This window comes from Pelodiscus sinensis, chromosome 1, assembly GCF_052426305.1.
Source record: "Pelodiscus sinensis isolate ZL-2025 chromosome 1, ASM5242630v1, whole genome shotgun sequence".
NCBI classification, from domain to species: domain Eukaryota; kingdom Metazoa; phylum Chordata; order Testudines; family Trionychidae; genus Pelodiscus; species Pelodiscus sinensis.
The window spans coordinates 90,255,536-90,270,022 of record NC_143052.1 but is presented as its reverse complement, the minus strand read 5'-3'; the positions used below and the strand labels follow the sequence as shown (position 1 = coordinate 90,270,022).

At 45.8% G+C, this 14,487-nt stretch overlaps 1 protein-coding gene across 10 annotated transcripts in view; it reads right to left on the bottom strand.

Moving 5' to 3' along the window:
* Nucleotides 1-14,487, bottom strand: part of TCF20 (transcription factor 20) — a 200,032-nt gene that overhangs the window by 67,472 nt on the left and 118,073 nt on the right. For all 10 annotated transcript variants that reach the window (XM_075935696.2, XM_006120503.5, XM_006120506.5 and 7 more), the window contains one exon: nt 1,434-7,088. In XM_075935696.2, coding sequence (XP_075791811.2) covers nt 1,434-7,052 — 5,619 coding nt within the window. In that variant the 5' untranslated portion in view covers nt 7,053-7,088. The remainder of the gene's footprint in view (nt 1-1,433; nt 7,089-14,487) is intronic.

Here is a 14,487-nt window from a genome sequence, read left to right as displayed (position 1 = left end):
CTATTTAGCATTTCTATCAAAGACATGGAACAAAATAATCAGTAAATTATGCAAAACTGGGAGAGTGTTAAATAATGGAGAGGACAGGTCACTGATTCAGAGTGATCTTTGTGGCTTAGTAAACTGGGTATTAGCAAATAACGTGTGTGTGTGAAAGTAATACAGCTAAAAGTATATATTTAGGCGCAAAGAACTGCCATACTTACAAGATGGGGAAATACTGAGGGAAACAGTGACTAAGAAAAAAAATCTAGGGGTTGTTTGTGTTAGATAATCAGCTGAACATGAGCTCTCAATGTGACTCTGTAGCTAAAAGGCACTACTGTAATCCTGGGATGCATAAAGAGGAATCTTGAGTAGGAGTAGAAAGGTTATTTTGCCTATGTATTTGGCCCTGGTATAACTGCTTCTGGAATATTATAATGTCCAGTTCAGGTATTCACAGTTCAAGAAGGATGCTGATAAACTGAATATGGTTCAGAAAAGAACCACAAGAATTATTAAAGGATTAGAAAACATGTCCTGTAGAGACAGACATAAGGGGTTCAATCTGTTTAGTTTAAGAAAGGACTATAATCAATTCACCCACAACCTTTAAGTACCTGTCTGGGGAACAGTTATTAAATAACATGCTCTTTGATCTAGCAGACAAAGCTATAATACAATCCAGTGGCTGGAAGTTGAAGACAGGTAAATTCAGACTGGCAATAAGGCACAAGTTTAACAGTGAGACTAACCATTGGAATACTATCAGGTTCTTGATGGATTCTCCATCACTGGCAGTTCTTAAATCAAGATTAGATGTTTCTCTAAAAAGATACGCTTCAAGAATTATTTCAGGGAAGACCTACAACCTGCGTTACATAGGAGGTCAGGCAAGATGATCACAATAGTTCTTTCTGGCATGGGAAACTGTATAAACATCTCAAGATGTTTAAACAACTCCTGGCAACTATCTTTCTGGCCAGAAAGGACTAGATAGTACTCTGAAACTTATCAACATAACTGGATCCAGGCTTGTAGCACCAGTAGCCTTTGTACTGTGGGTTGTAGCATTCGGGTTGTAGCATACAAAACTTTTGTGGTTGTAGCATATGAATCGGTATCTAACAGTAACTGGATAAAGAATGAAGCCAAGACCTTCAGGAATATACAAATCCTTTAGACAACTAATTCGCATTAAAATTAATAGGTACTGAGCATCCAAATCCTCCAGGTGGCTTTAAAAATCTCAGCCCAAACTAAATCTCCCCAGGTGGCCTACAGTAGATTTTTTACCATTCATCAAAAGGGAACTACTGATGATTTAGCAAGAGGAAACAAGGATGCATAAGGTGTAGCCGAAAGAAACACACATACTACAGAGGGACAAAATTATATAGTTGCAAAAGAAAAATGCTTCACCCATCAATGCAGTAAAATCTGGTACTCACCATCTCTCTTGCTATTTCCACAGCTTCCTGCAGCCCATAAAGCCTGCCACAGACCAGGTAGATTCCATTGGCCCAGAGAATACAACCCTCGTGGACCCAAAATTCATTGCTGTCAAGAGGTAGTTCAGGAATTTGTAACTCCAGCTCAGGGCCACCTTCTGAAGTGGGCATGGGGGTTTTTAAGTCTGAGAGAGTCTTTTCATTGCCACTGCCACCCTCAGTGGTTGCTTTCTTACAAGCAGCTCCTCTTGAAAGTGACCGAGGGGCCCCCCCACAGTCCTCAGAGCGATGCCGCCTCTTAAAACGGGGGTGGGCAGCCAGGCTTCTTTGTTCTTTCTGTTGTTGCTGTTCTTCTTCCTCTTCTGTATCAGTCTTGGAGCCATTAGAAGCACTTTTGTGTCGTACCTTGACCTTGCTTTGCATTTCTGAGGCCCTCTTGGGAGGCGGGTTTTTGGGCAGTGTAGCTGCATAATCCTGGGGATAAAAAGGCCCAAAGAGGTCTCCCATGTTGCGATAACTGGCCCACTTACCACACAGGCAGCAAACCAGATGCCCCAAGACAGAAGACTCCGTTATCACAGGACCCTGCAGCATGAAAGATGAGGTGGGCAGAACTTTGCTCTCAGTGTTGCTAGGAGGGGGTGTCAGTGACCTTTGTCCCTTTCGGCCCCTCACCAACTTGTTCTGCTCTTCTTCCTCTGCATTGATGATTGTGCACACAGCACCTATCTCACACTTGTTTATCACATGAATGTATGGGAAAAAAGACTTGTTCTTGGTGTCAGTTTTATCCAGAGACTGGGTGGCATACTTCAGCTTTATCTCTGGTTCTTGAGGTTCCACAATTGGAGCAGCCCGTCTAGTTTTCCGCTTTCGTGGTTGTGCTGCAGGTTTCCTCCTCTCCCTCCTTTGTCTCTTAGGTTTTGGCTCTCCACCTCTTGTCCCTTCTGATGGCTGTGTTGGTAGTGGCACTGGTGGTGGAGGTGGCGGCTGCGGCTGCTGCTGCTGCTGCTGCTGCTGCTTCTTCTGCTTATTTACACTACCAATAGGCCTCCCCTTTTTCTTTCCAGAGGGGAAGTATCCCTTTGGAGGGAAGCCATCTGGCTTAGGTGAAATATTTGTCACATCTCTATCTTTTTCTTCAGACTTTAGGTTTGGTTCAGAAGTCAACACACTGGAAGGAGAAACTGTTTTTGAGTCAGGAAACATCAAAGTTCCAGTCCCAGTTAAGGATCCATCTGATCGCCCTTGACTACCAGACTTGTGTGAAGGTTGTATGGCCACATTGGCCCCAGATCCCTCTTTACTGACACTAGCAACTTCTGGTGTCTCCTTCTTGATTTTGTCATCCCCACTGCTGTGCCATTCTTCTACAGATCGTGGCAGAGATGTTTCACTAGTCAATTCCTGGCTTACTTGCCCCACTGGATCTGACACAGCCTCTCCTTTTCTTTTCTCTGTGTCTGGTCCATGACTTGCCAAACTCCCACCTTCAGGTGGTCCACATTTGAGGGACAGGATGTCATCAAGGGTGACTGCATCTGCACCAGTGTCAGCACTGTTGGAGGAAACGCTTCTCCTGATGTTGGGGGAGGTAATCTTTTGAACAATTGCTTCCAGTTTTAATCCCCGCCCCTTCCGTGGGGGCAGTATTTTGGTCTTAGCAGGGCTTGTGAGGGAAACAGCAGGACAATTCCTGTTGTCAGGACTTTGGAGATCCTTGGAGGAATCTCCCTTTGGGAGTGGCTTGCCACCATCTTGGCTTAGAGATGAGTGAGCATAGGAGTTGAATGCTTTGTCAGCTGCTTCCTTTGAGGTGGGATGTAGTCGCCCTTTATCTTCTGTGCTACTGTTCTTCATATCCTGTGACTGTCTTTTGCTGGGAATTGGAGAAATGAAAGAACGGACCCGCCTCCTCATAATTAAGGGATTTTGAGGAGACTGGTCTTCTTGGCCAGGGAGCCTCAGCATTGCATTACTAGGTTTGGGCAAATCTGTAGATTCCTCCCGCCTATGCCCATCGCTATCTTGAGAGCAAAACCTTTTCTGATTGGTTGCTCCTAGAGGGCCACTGTTCTTGGCAGGAGAGATCTGCCGGGAGAGATCCCAACCAGATTCTTGATGCTGCATCTTCTGGCCAACATGTTTTAAGTCAGTACATTTGTTTTGAGTACCATCACTCCCCATGAGGCAGCGCCCAGCATCTTGGTTTCCAGTATCATGGTAAGAGCTAGCCTGGATGTACATCATTGCTTCCTTGTCATTTTTCAAGGGACTTCTTACTCTATCAAGAAACTGCTGTTGTCTTGGACTCTTCTTTGTCCCTTCCTGCCTGTGCTGAGCTGCAGCAATCACACCCTGTGCAGAACTGCTGCACCAATCTTTGTATTCGTCTTGCTGCTGATGGTATATCTGCCTTTTGTAATGATACTGGGAATTCAAACTTTGGTTAGGGTCTCCAAAAACATGAGACCTTGTGTTGGTGTGATATGCTGAAGCCAAAGATGAGCCTTCAGAATTCTGGGGAAAGGGAGAATGCAAAGAACCCCTGCTGACTCTCTCAGACAGTGTCATATGTGGGTTCATGTGGTGAAGGTCTGTTCCTGGACCTCTGCTCCTGCCTGGTGACATCTTCAGTTTGTCAGCCAGATCCTGGTATTGAGAAGGTGATTTGCCCCTCATCCCCTCTCTGCTGCTTCCCATTCTTCCAGGTGCTCGTTTTAACTGTGTTGATCTGCTGTCTTGCTGGGAGACATAGTCTGGGGTAGAATCAGGAGCTGCAGCCCCAGGGCTGGCATTGGTTCGGAAAGATTCATGCTTCACATTGGCAGGATGACAATGGTCTCCTGATTTTTTATTGTTGAGACTGGCTGAGATCTTGGATTGTTCAAAATCTTCCTCTTTTATTTGCCCACTATGAGACTTCAGTTTTGTTTCCATGGACACCAGGCCACCAGGGAGGATGACTGATTGGCCTAAACCAGGAGTGAGACGTTCACTCCGCCCACTTCTGGCCTCAATGCTTATGTGACCCATTGGGTGAGGCCCAGGATCTCTGACAAGTTGCCTTAATGGAGATATGTCACAGATCACTGATCTTCTCTCTGAGAGTGTTCCTCCTTCGTGAGCTGAAGACTGTGATTCGATCTCAAACTTTCTAGGGATTGGATAGTCCGCCAGATTGATCTGTTTCATCTCAGGAGCTGTACCACTTGATTTTCTATCCCAGGGGCCCCAGTGAGGGCTTTCCAAGAGAGACCCTAAGCTTTTATTTAGAAGGCTCCTATTTGTTAATTCATTGGTTTGACTAATTAGAATGTTGGGCCTCATGGCTCCTTCCAGGCTTCCTGCCATGCCTGGATGTTCTTGTGCATTCCTAGCATATCTTCTGTCTGGGTGGTGGTGATAACCCTGTAAGACCTCCTGTAGAAGACTGGGAAACTTCTCATTCCTGCCTTTTCGCTCACTATGCCCCGGAAAATCCCCCTTTTCTTGACTTGATGGATACTGAGGAAAGCCACCAATATTTCTCTGTATGCCAGCCCCAAGATTGTCCTTATAGCTGTACCTCAAACTGCCAGATGATTTGGAAGATTCTGTTCTGCCAGAAAAATTTGGGCCAATGACTGTATGGCCAGGCTGGCTGTTTCCCTCTCCATTGTGGTTTGTATTGTTATCCCCACTCTTACTCCCTTTGCTTCCTGCTTGAGGCTCTGACTGTGGTAACACCTGTCCAGTTTCTTTCATTCCACTGGCACCAGGAGGTGCTTGGGTGGCTGGGGGAGCATCATCTTGTGAGGGTTTATCCTGCCCGCCTGATTTTTCTACTCTGCCTGTCATGGCCTCCCGAGAAACTATCACCCCAACTGTCTTTTCATTCACTTTTGGGGTGACCTCCACTGCTATTGAGATTTCCTTTTCAGCTGGGGAGGCCACGTCTTCCCTAACTGTAGGGCTGGTACTGAGTTTTGCTGGCTCATTCTGAGAACCTTGTGCTGGTGATGAATTGGATCGCTCCAAGTTACTCCGATTGTAGGTAGTGTCAGAGCTAGTGCTCTGGCCACTCAGCTGTCTCACCCGCTCTCCATGGTCCTCTGAACTGCTAGAGCAGCCACCATCGATGGACTCTGCCAGGGGAGACTTAAGCTGTTCCTCTGCCTGGGAGGAGCCTTCTGAGTTGGTACAACTGTCAGCTTTTTTAGACGATGATGACCTTTTGGAATTTTTTTTCTGAGGTGCCAACGCATCTGAAAGTAACATGTGCTGGACTGTGTTAGGAAGATTGGCCACTTGAGAGCTTAAAGCACTTAGGCTGCTCAGCCCTGGATCTGTAAGTCTTTTTTCCTGAAGTCCTTCCAGCCCAAATCCCTTGAATCCTCCACCATGAGCATTGGGGCTTGGCAACATGGATGGTGTTGGGCTAAGCTGAGGCATCATCTGTAAAATTCGATTTCTAGAGCCTATCGACATATTGCCTTGCCCACATTGAAGGTTTTCCCCACCTGGCATGAGGGGAGAAGGGGTAGAGCTGCAGCTTGGAGACTGGACCACCGAGGCAGCTGGAGATGGGTTGGATATAGGACTGAAGTTCTGATGAAACTGCATGGGTGATCTCACAGGGACTTCAGCTTGGCTGTACTGTCCCACTTGACTCTGAAGAGATAGCTTGGTGGTAGCATTTGAGTACTGCATTACATGCTGTGAGGGGTGCTGTTGCTGCTGCCCCTGCTGCCCACCTTGGGGCATCTTAGACTGTTCAAAACTTTTCATTGGCTGAGCTTGAAAGCTGTAATTAGATTGAGTCCCATATCCCTGTGAATTAGAACCTACAGCATGGCTTTCATACTGTGAACCAGAATTCACACTGTAACTGCCATCATAGTTCTGCCCAGACTGCCCAAAACGCTGTGGAGAGGGGAAGGAGGAAGAGGAAGAAGCAGGGGGTTGATAGTGTTGGCTGAACTGACCCACTCGTAACTGGTACCCAGAAGCAGAGGAAGGCAGGGCAGATGGACGCTGCATTGGCTGCAAGTGGGAGGTGCTAGACGCAGGCTGGCTGGATGCCTGTGGTAAAGGCTGATGGGATTGATAGAGCTGCTGTCTTAGCTGCTGCACCTGCTGCTGCTGGCTGGAAGCCTGCTGCTGATACTGGGCACTCCCTGGAGAAAAAGGGCCAGTATAATCCTGCTGATAGTGAGATACACCCCCAAGGCCTGAATGCTGTGTTTGGAACTGGCTCACATGTCCCTCGCTCCCATACTGGCTCCCAAAGTTGCTTCCTTGGGGTGGCCCATAGCTTTGCACTGGTCCAGATGGCCTGCGCTGAGGTGGCTGCTGCCCACCTGCAGCCACTGTGTCCTTGTTGGAGGCCATGTAGTAAAACTCTCCTCCTTCTTTTCTGAAACCTTGATAGCTCTGATGCCCAGAGCTCTCACCAGCCATTGCTGCAGATGCTCCTGTTGCTCCCCGGCGCCCGCTGCCAGCACCTCCTCCAAAACTCTGGAACATCTGGGCCTGCTGGCGGGAGCTAAATTCTTCTAGCCTGGATGCTCCGTGAACTTCCTGTGGGTAGCTCTGCTGATTTCCGTGGTAACTGCTTTGCTCCCGAAAGGACTGCATGCTGTTCAGCACCAGAGCGACCCCTCGATAGCCCTCCTAAAAAAGAAAAAAAAAAGTTAGCAAATTCACATCTCCCAATCAGATCATCTGTAAAATTAAACTATAGCATCTAGCATTAATTCAAATTAAATACCTCTTCTACCACGCAGCTCTATCAATGCATAATCTCTTAACCACAACCAGTAATGGAAGAAATAGGATTCCCATTGTGCTGGGAAATCAAGTGTTTATCTCACCTTACATTTACAACAACATTCCAACATTAAGGCATTTTATAAAGGCTCCTTACAATAGTCAGCAATTAGATTGTGTGTCCCAAAACGTCTAAACCAGGAGTCTCAAACTCCCGGCCCATGGACTAGTTCCGACCAAAGCTATTGCGCATTCGTCCCAGGACTCTCAGTGGGTAAGAGAGAGAGGGGGACCTATCCATTACCGGCCTCTTATCCCCACCCTTTCTCTCCATCCCCCCGCGTTACCACGTCCCCCGAATATGCAACTTTGGGAATCACTGGGGAGACCTGGTGCTGTCCAGCAGCAGCAGTCAGGCCCCCAGCACTGCCCTCAGTGGCAGGAGCCACAAGGAAAGAAGAATGAGTGCACACCCAGTGTGTTCCACTTCCCTTGTGGCACCTGCCACCACAGGGAGTGCAGGGGGCACACCAGCTGTGCAGCACAAACCTCTCCCACCCTCGGTGATACCCAAAGCCATGTGTTCGGGGATGGAGTGGGGCAATGGCATAGCCAGGGAGCCGTAACAGAGAGGTTCCACCCGGCCCACTGGGAGTCCTGGGTTGGACTGGGCAATTGCTCTGGCTGGGAATGGCCCTTGGTCTAAACATTCCAATACCATTTCACTGAACCAATTCAAGCGAGAGAATGACTGACTTCAGTAGCACTGACTCTCTCCCCTTAATTATGCTTTACAATGCCACGAGCCAGAAGAGGCTATGAGTGCAGTAAATATTTTGATTCTACTGTGGAAGTCTGAACTAATGGCATAAACTATATAAGTTATCTTGAACTATTGAGACCAGCAGTTAAAAAAAAATCCAGGAGACCCAGAATCTCCTCTCTAAAGGTCTTCCATTAGAAGACAACCCAGATATAAATGGGACAAAATCAAAGAAGCCCCTAAAAGTTCCCTGGGAAACTGTGAAGGGACAGACAACAACTGACCAATACATAACTCTGTTCACTATAGTCAAGCACCTCTATGATGACACGGGGATGAGAAGCAGCACTCAGAGAAAGATTTCCCCATGTATGACTGTATTCCCCCACCTAGACTCCTAATCAAAGCTTGCTTGGTTCTAATAGATGGAAAGTCAAGTGCAGGTAGACTACAGCTATCCACTTCTACTTAAGCAATAGCAGATGATTTACACTGGCTTGTATAAAGTTAATTGGGACCTTTTTTTAAAAAACTGAAACCATATTTCTTAAATACCTGGTATAAACTATCACCATCCCATTAAATTACATTTCAAAGAAATTTCCCCATATATCTAATATTCCACTGATTATTCATATCTCAGATTTTAAATCTCATGACACATTCTCAAAGACTGTCTGCAGAATAAATATGGAATGCAGTCTTGTATTTCAGCAGAAGCTTGAGATTTGTTACTTGCCAGACAAGTTTGTGGGTATTATCCTTTCAGGACTTTAAAAAAATAAAAAAATAAACATGAAGTCTACATAAGGGCTTATTGCTTCTGACATCCCAGCATACTCTCCACCAATGCATAAACAGGGGAGCCAACATAGAGACAAACTTATCCAACCCATCCTCCACCTTCAGAGAAAAGCACAGACATAAAAGGAGATGAAGGGCATATTTTCACTACAAAATTTAAATGATTTAATGTGGGTCAATCTACAGGCACTGCAGTAATTAAATCAATTCTTCCTGCTCACAGTTATGCTCCTTGTGTAGATGGTGTGCATCCATAACATGAGCACCTGCACTGACTTAAGTGAAGAATTGTGAGGCTCTGACCACCAGCTCTGGCCATCAACAGCACCAACAGGTCTATATAAATGCAATGCAAGGTCTATATAAAAACTACATTGACTAACTATGCCCACCTAACTGCTATGTCTCTCACAGAGGTGAAGTTAATAGGTCAAAATAGCAGGCAAATTAAATCAGCAGGAGGAACATTGTAGTGCAGTCACTAACACAATTAGGTTGACTGCCTTACATTTATCTAACTCAATAGTGTAGACCAGGCCTGAGAAACAGGAAAAGAAAAACACAAGTATGAAGTGGTGTCTGCAGGCTATGAACAGAAAAATGAGATACACAATCAAATACTTCCACACTTCAGTTTTTTAGTCTACCCAAATCTTCCCTTTTGCAACTACTTTTTAAAAGATAATCTCCCCTTCCTCACAAGATCGGGTTTTTCATAGGACAGCTCATTCTAACATTTAAAATAGATTTGCCCCATACACACACACAGATGTCTCAGAAGCCTCTTCTACACTAAAGAAGTTTTACAAAACTTCTTCAGACTTGTTCAACTCCAAAAACATTAGTAACTCCAACAGTATTAGTAATATTAGGATCTCTAGTGTAGTCATGGCATTTTAAGCCTCATTTAATGTATTCCTTCTGTTTAAAGGCCGACCTCCACACTTGGTCTACACGGAAAATTTAGATTGACCTAGCTGAGTCGTTCAGGGCTATGAAAAAATGTGCACATAATTACTACGACAACCTAAAGCCCACTTGTAGTTGCAATGCAATGAAAGCATTTTCCCATCAACCTAGCTACTGCCTCTTAAGAGGGTTGATCTACTACAGCAATAGAAAAATCCCTTCCATTGTTGTAGCAAGTAGTGATGTAATAGTATAACCGTTTAAACTACCTATTGGTTTCCATTAATGGTTACATGCAAGATCCTGGCCCTGCTCCCAAGGAGCTGGACTAAGCTGGTAGGCCTTGGAGGTGGCTGCTGCCTCATGCTGTTGCCTCTGTATCAGAGGAGGCAGCATGAGACAGCAGCCAGCTCCCTGGGAGCAGGGCTGCAGGCAGGAGCTGACTGCCGCCCCACTCTGCAAACTATGCTGCACAGCCTGCAGTGCAGCTGGCTCGTCAGGAGTAGGGCAGAGCTGGCTGTGCTTCAGGCTCTGGAGTATAAAAGTTTTTACTGCAGAGTCCACAGTGTGTAACCGTGTAACTGCTGAGATTTTCCAGCCATTACACAGTTACCTAATTAACCACTTTTCAACATCCCCACAGCAAGTATCTACATCAGGGCCACTCAACACGCAGCCCAGTTGTTTGTGCTCTGCAGTGCGGTTTGGGTTTACATGGGGCTCGGCTCAACACGCAGCCCAGGAGTAGGCGCCTTTGAACCTGGCCTCCACTGGGAACACGCTCCACAACAGCGAGGCGTCTCTCAGGCGGGGTGAGCATTGAACGATGCAAGCGAACGAGCTGGCTGGAACAGACATGTATAGGGTTATCAGCATTTCTAGCCTCCCCAAGGTGGAGATGCCAGGAGTCCCAGAGCATTGTGGGAAGTGCTTTGTATTCATGCCCATCAGTGTGAAAGAAGCTATTTGCATATATATTTGCATGTATATGCAACCACACTTAAGTTGCGACCCTTGGCATGTACTGTAAGTATCACTGTGGCCCCCGGGGCTTCCAAAGTTGAGTAGCTTTGGTCTACATCATTGCAGGTAGGCCTCGCCAGCGCTGTGCCATAGCAATGCCACTGCAGCATCTGTAGTGTACACATACCCTTAGTGTTCCAAGATCCAGTACTCACAGGAGTGCAGATTAGGGCTAGTGATCCAACTTTGGGGCATTTAAGTAAGGGATCCCTTGATAATCAATTTACCTCCTAGGGTGTAAAAAATTAACCTTTTAACTGGTTACCCAGTAAGCATTAGGCTTACTAGAATGATTACCAGGTGACTGATTTCACAGGTCCTGGCTGAGTCCAGGCTGCTATGGAGGGGCAGCAAGCAGGACTGCACTGCATCATCAGGCAGTATCCTGCCTCCATGGGGGATGGCCCACTGTGCAGGGTAGGCAGGTAGGTCTTCAGCCCTGGCTGGCCCCACCCCTGCCAGTCTGATTCTGCCATGGCAGGCCCCACTCCTCCCTCCAGCAGTGTCAGAGTAGCACAGGCTAGGCAGGTGGTTAACTGATTAAAGGTGAAATTGTAGTTGTTTAATCTGTAATTATTTAAATTCTTTTGCACATCCCTACTCCCCACCATCAAGAAAAAAAATCCCAAGGTCTCTTAAGATTAACTGATTCTATCAACATTTTTGCACAAACCTACCGATAAAATCACAGCTCTTTATCATGACCAAATGCTCACCACCCCCCAATTTGTGCACGATACCCACTAATACTTGGAAGGGTCAAAATTGAAAACTGTATTCAAAATATAGTTTCACTCTCTAAACAGGCCATGCTTAGTACTCATGAGCCAATCATATTACATTGCATGCATGCAACTACCCAGATATGACTCAGAAATTGTGCAGCTCAAGGGCCACTGAACTGAGCAAAAAGGCAGACATGTAGTTTAGAACCCAAGCCTCATCATAAAGCTGAAAAATCAAACAAGTATATTGCTACAATCTGTCTCTGTCAAAGAGGTTTTTATTTTGGGGAAATAGAACCTAGAAAAATATCAGAAAAATCAGAAAGTGCTCAAATAATTGACAAAAGGGACATAAATTATACACATGAATGCTTTGTGAGCAGCAAGGGGGGAAATCAAGGAGCATAGTAGTGTGGGGGAGGGGAAGGATAATTAGAGCATTTAAGCGAGGAGAGGTAATACTCAGCTCAGGGGACAGCTGTCAGTCCCATATTCTCTCCTCTTGTATTTGCACTAGGATCCATGAAAGCCCTCCTTTTGGGATGATATATTAGCCCCCTCCTTGGTGGGATGGTAAGCTGGGATCTGGGAACCAGGAACTGACTGCAGAAAACCAAACACCCTTGTCCTGCTCCTTTCACTCACTCTTCCCCACCCTCACTCACTTTCACCAAGCTCCAGAGGATTGGTGTGTAGAAGGGGGTGAGGGCTCCAGCTGAGGGTGGGGCCAGGAATGAGGGGTTTGAGTTATGGGAGGGGGGGCTCAAGATTGGTGCAAGAGATTGGAGAATGGGCTTCATGAGTTAAGAATACGGAAGGGTGTTCCAAGCTGGGGCAAGAGGTTGGCTGTGGGAGTGTTTTCAAAGTGCAAGATCCAGGGGATACTTACCTCCTGTTGCTGCTGGAAGCACCAGCATGTTCCCGCAGCCTGTAGGTACAGGGTCAGTAAGGGAAAGTCCGTGAACTACCGTTGCCCACAGACACCACTCTCACAGCTCTCACTGGCTGCAGAGCCCAACCAACAGAAGCTGAGGAGCCTGTGCATGGAGCAGATGCTCCATGGCTGCCCCTGTAATTAGAAGCCAGAGGGACATACTGGCCATTTTTGCGAGCCATGTGGAGCCAGGGCAGATAGGGAGCCTGTCTTAGCCCCACAGTGCCACTGACCAGACTTTTAATGACCCAGTCAGAAGTCCTGACCAGAGCCACTAGGTATGCCAACTAACTGAAAACTGGATACCTGGCTATTGTCCACTGGTGCAGGTGGGAAGAGAAACCAAAGCATCTGTCCCTGCCAGATTTGAGGGTGTCTGCAATCCATCCCTTCATCCTCACATCTGCTGGGATTTGAGAGAAACTCACCCTTCTGGAGAAGGTCTGAGCTTCTCTCCTTAACCAATGTGTGTGGGTCAGAATCTGGAAGGACTCATGCCCCTCTCAGGTCTTCATCTGACCATGGATCAGATGATCCCAGTCACTCTGGAGAGGTCTGATCTCCTCCCCCTGACAAACCCCTATGAGAGTGGACATCTGTGGAAGCATTGCTCTTCTGCATCACTCTGAGTCCATCTTCCTGCCAGTGTTCCTGCAAACTTTTTATATCTCCTCCTGTTGGTTTCCCTTAGCCTGGCAAGAGCAGAAGTACCAGAAGCCAGCCATGGTGCCCTTTGAGTTCAATTTAGCGAATCTTAACTAGACTTGCTAAATCAAACTCTGGAAGATTGATCATGGAAGCTTCGATCTTCCATGGAGTGAAGACATGCCCTAATTCTTTTTTGAACTCAGTTATACTTTTGGCTTTCACAACATTCTCTATCAATGAACTGATCAAGTTGAGAGGGCATTGTGTGAAGTAGTACTTTGTTTTAAATCTGCTGTCAATTAATTTGGTGACCCCAGGTTCTTGTATGATGTGCATTTTTTTATTCACTTTCTCCACACCATTCATGATTTTTAGCCCTCTATCATAGCCATGAAAATATTCAGTCTTTTTAATGTCTCTTCATATAGACACTGTTTCATACCACAATAATTTTTGTTGCCATTTTCTGTATCTTTCCATTTCTAATGCTTTTTTTTTTTTTTTAAAGGAGGGGTAACCAGAGCTGCACAGTGTATTCAAGGTGTGTGTATACCATACATTTAATAAGGGCATTATGATATTTGAGCTCCCAGATCCTCCTTTGTGATGGAGCTGGGAGGGGAAGGAGGGAAATCACTTCTTCCCCCTGCCTCCTCTTCATAAGCTGGATTCAATGCCCCCTAAAGTCAATGGGTACCTTTTCACAGACTTCAATAGGCTTTCAATTGGGCTTCATATTTCTGCTCAGAAAAGTTTTAGTTAATCCCTCTGCCGCCTATTTTAGTTTTGGGTACGTACACCTGTTCACATGATACGCCTTTGCTTTTTCACCAAACCGTCCCTATTAAACAAAGAGGTTTTACTCTTTCAGCAAAGCCAACAAAAATGAAATTGGTGTGTGTAAGCTCAAAGCGTAGCAGAATAAGACTGAGCAGAATCTTGTCAGTTTCATGGCTGCCCATAGGTTTCTAAATGAAACTGACAAAGTCGGGCTAAGAATGTTTTGAGCAGAGAAATACCAGAAGCTACTGATTAACAGGAAAAGCACCCCAAAAAGGTGGGAAAAGAACAAAAGGAAAAAGTCACACATTTACTCCAAAACTGCAGCAACCTGCATGAGGGGTAGCTTAGTTTTACCCACAGTAAAGCAGTGAGGAGAATCTGGAGAGTAATGAAAGTTATTTTGTGTGGGGGAAGTGGTACAAGAAAAAATAGTAGATGAGAAAGGGGTAGCAGTTGCAGCAAACAGAGTACTATTATGGTGTTGTATATAGCTATTACTGAGGTTTATCTTGAGGGCCTATATAGAGGATCTGACACACTGCAGTAATTTGACACCTTAATCCATGTTGATAAAACCTTTATATCAAAATCATGTATTCCATATATATATATATATACACACACACACACACACACACACACACGGATGGAATGGAAAGAGGAAAAGAAGTCTCCTTACTTCTTTCCACTTACTGTATTCAAAACACAGCCAAG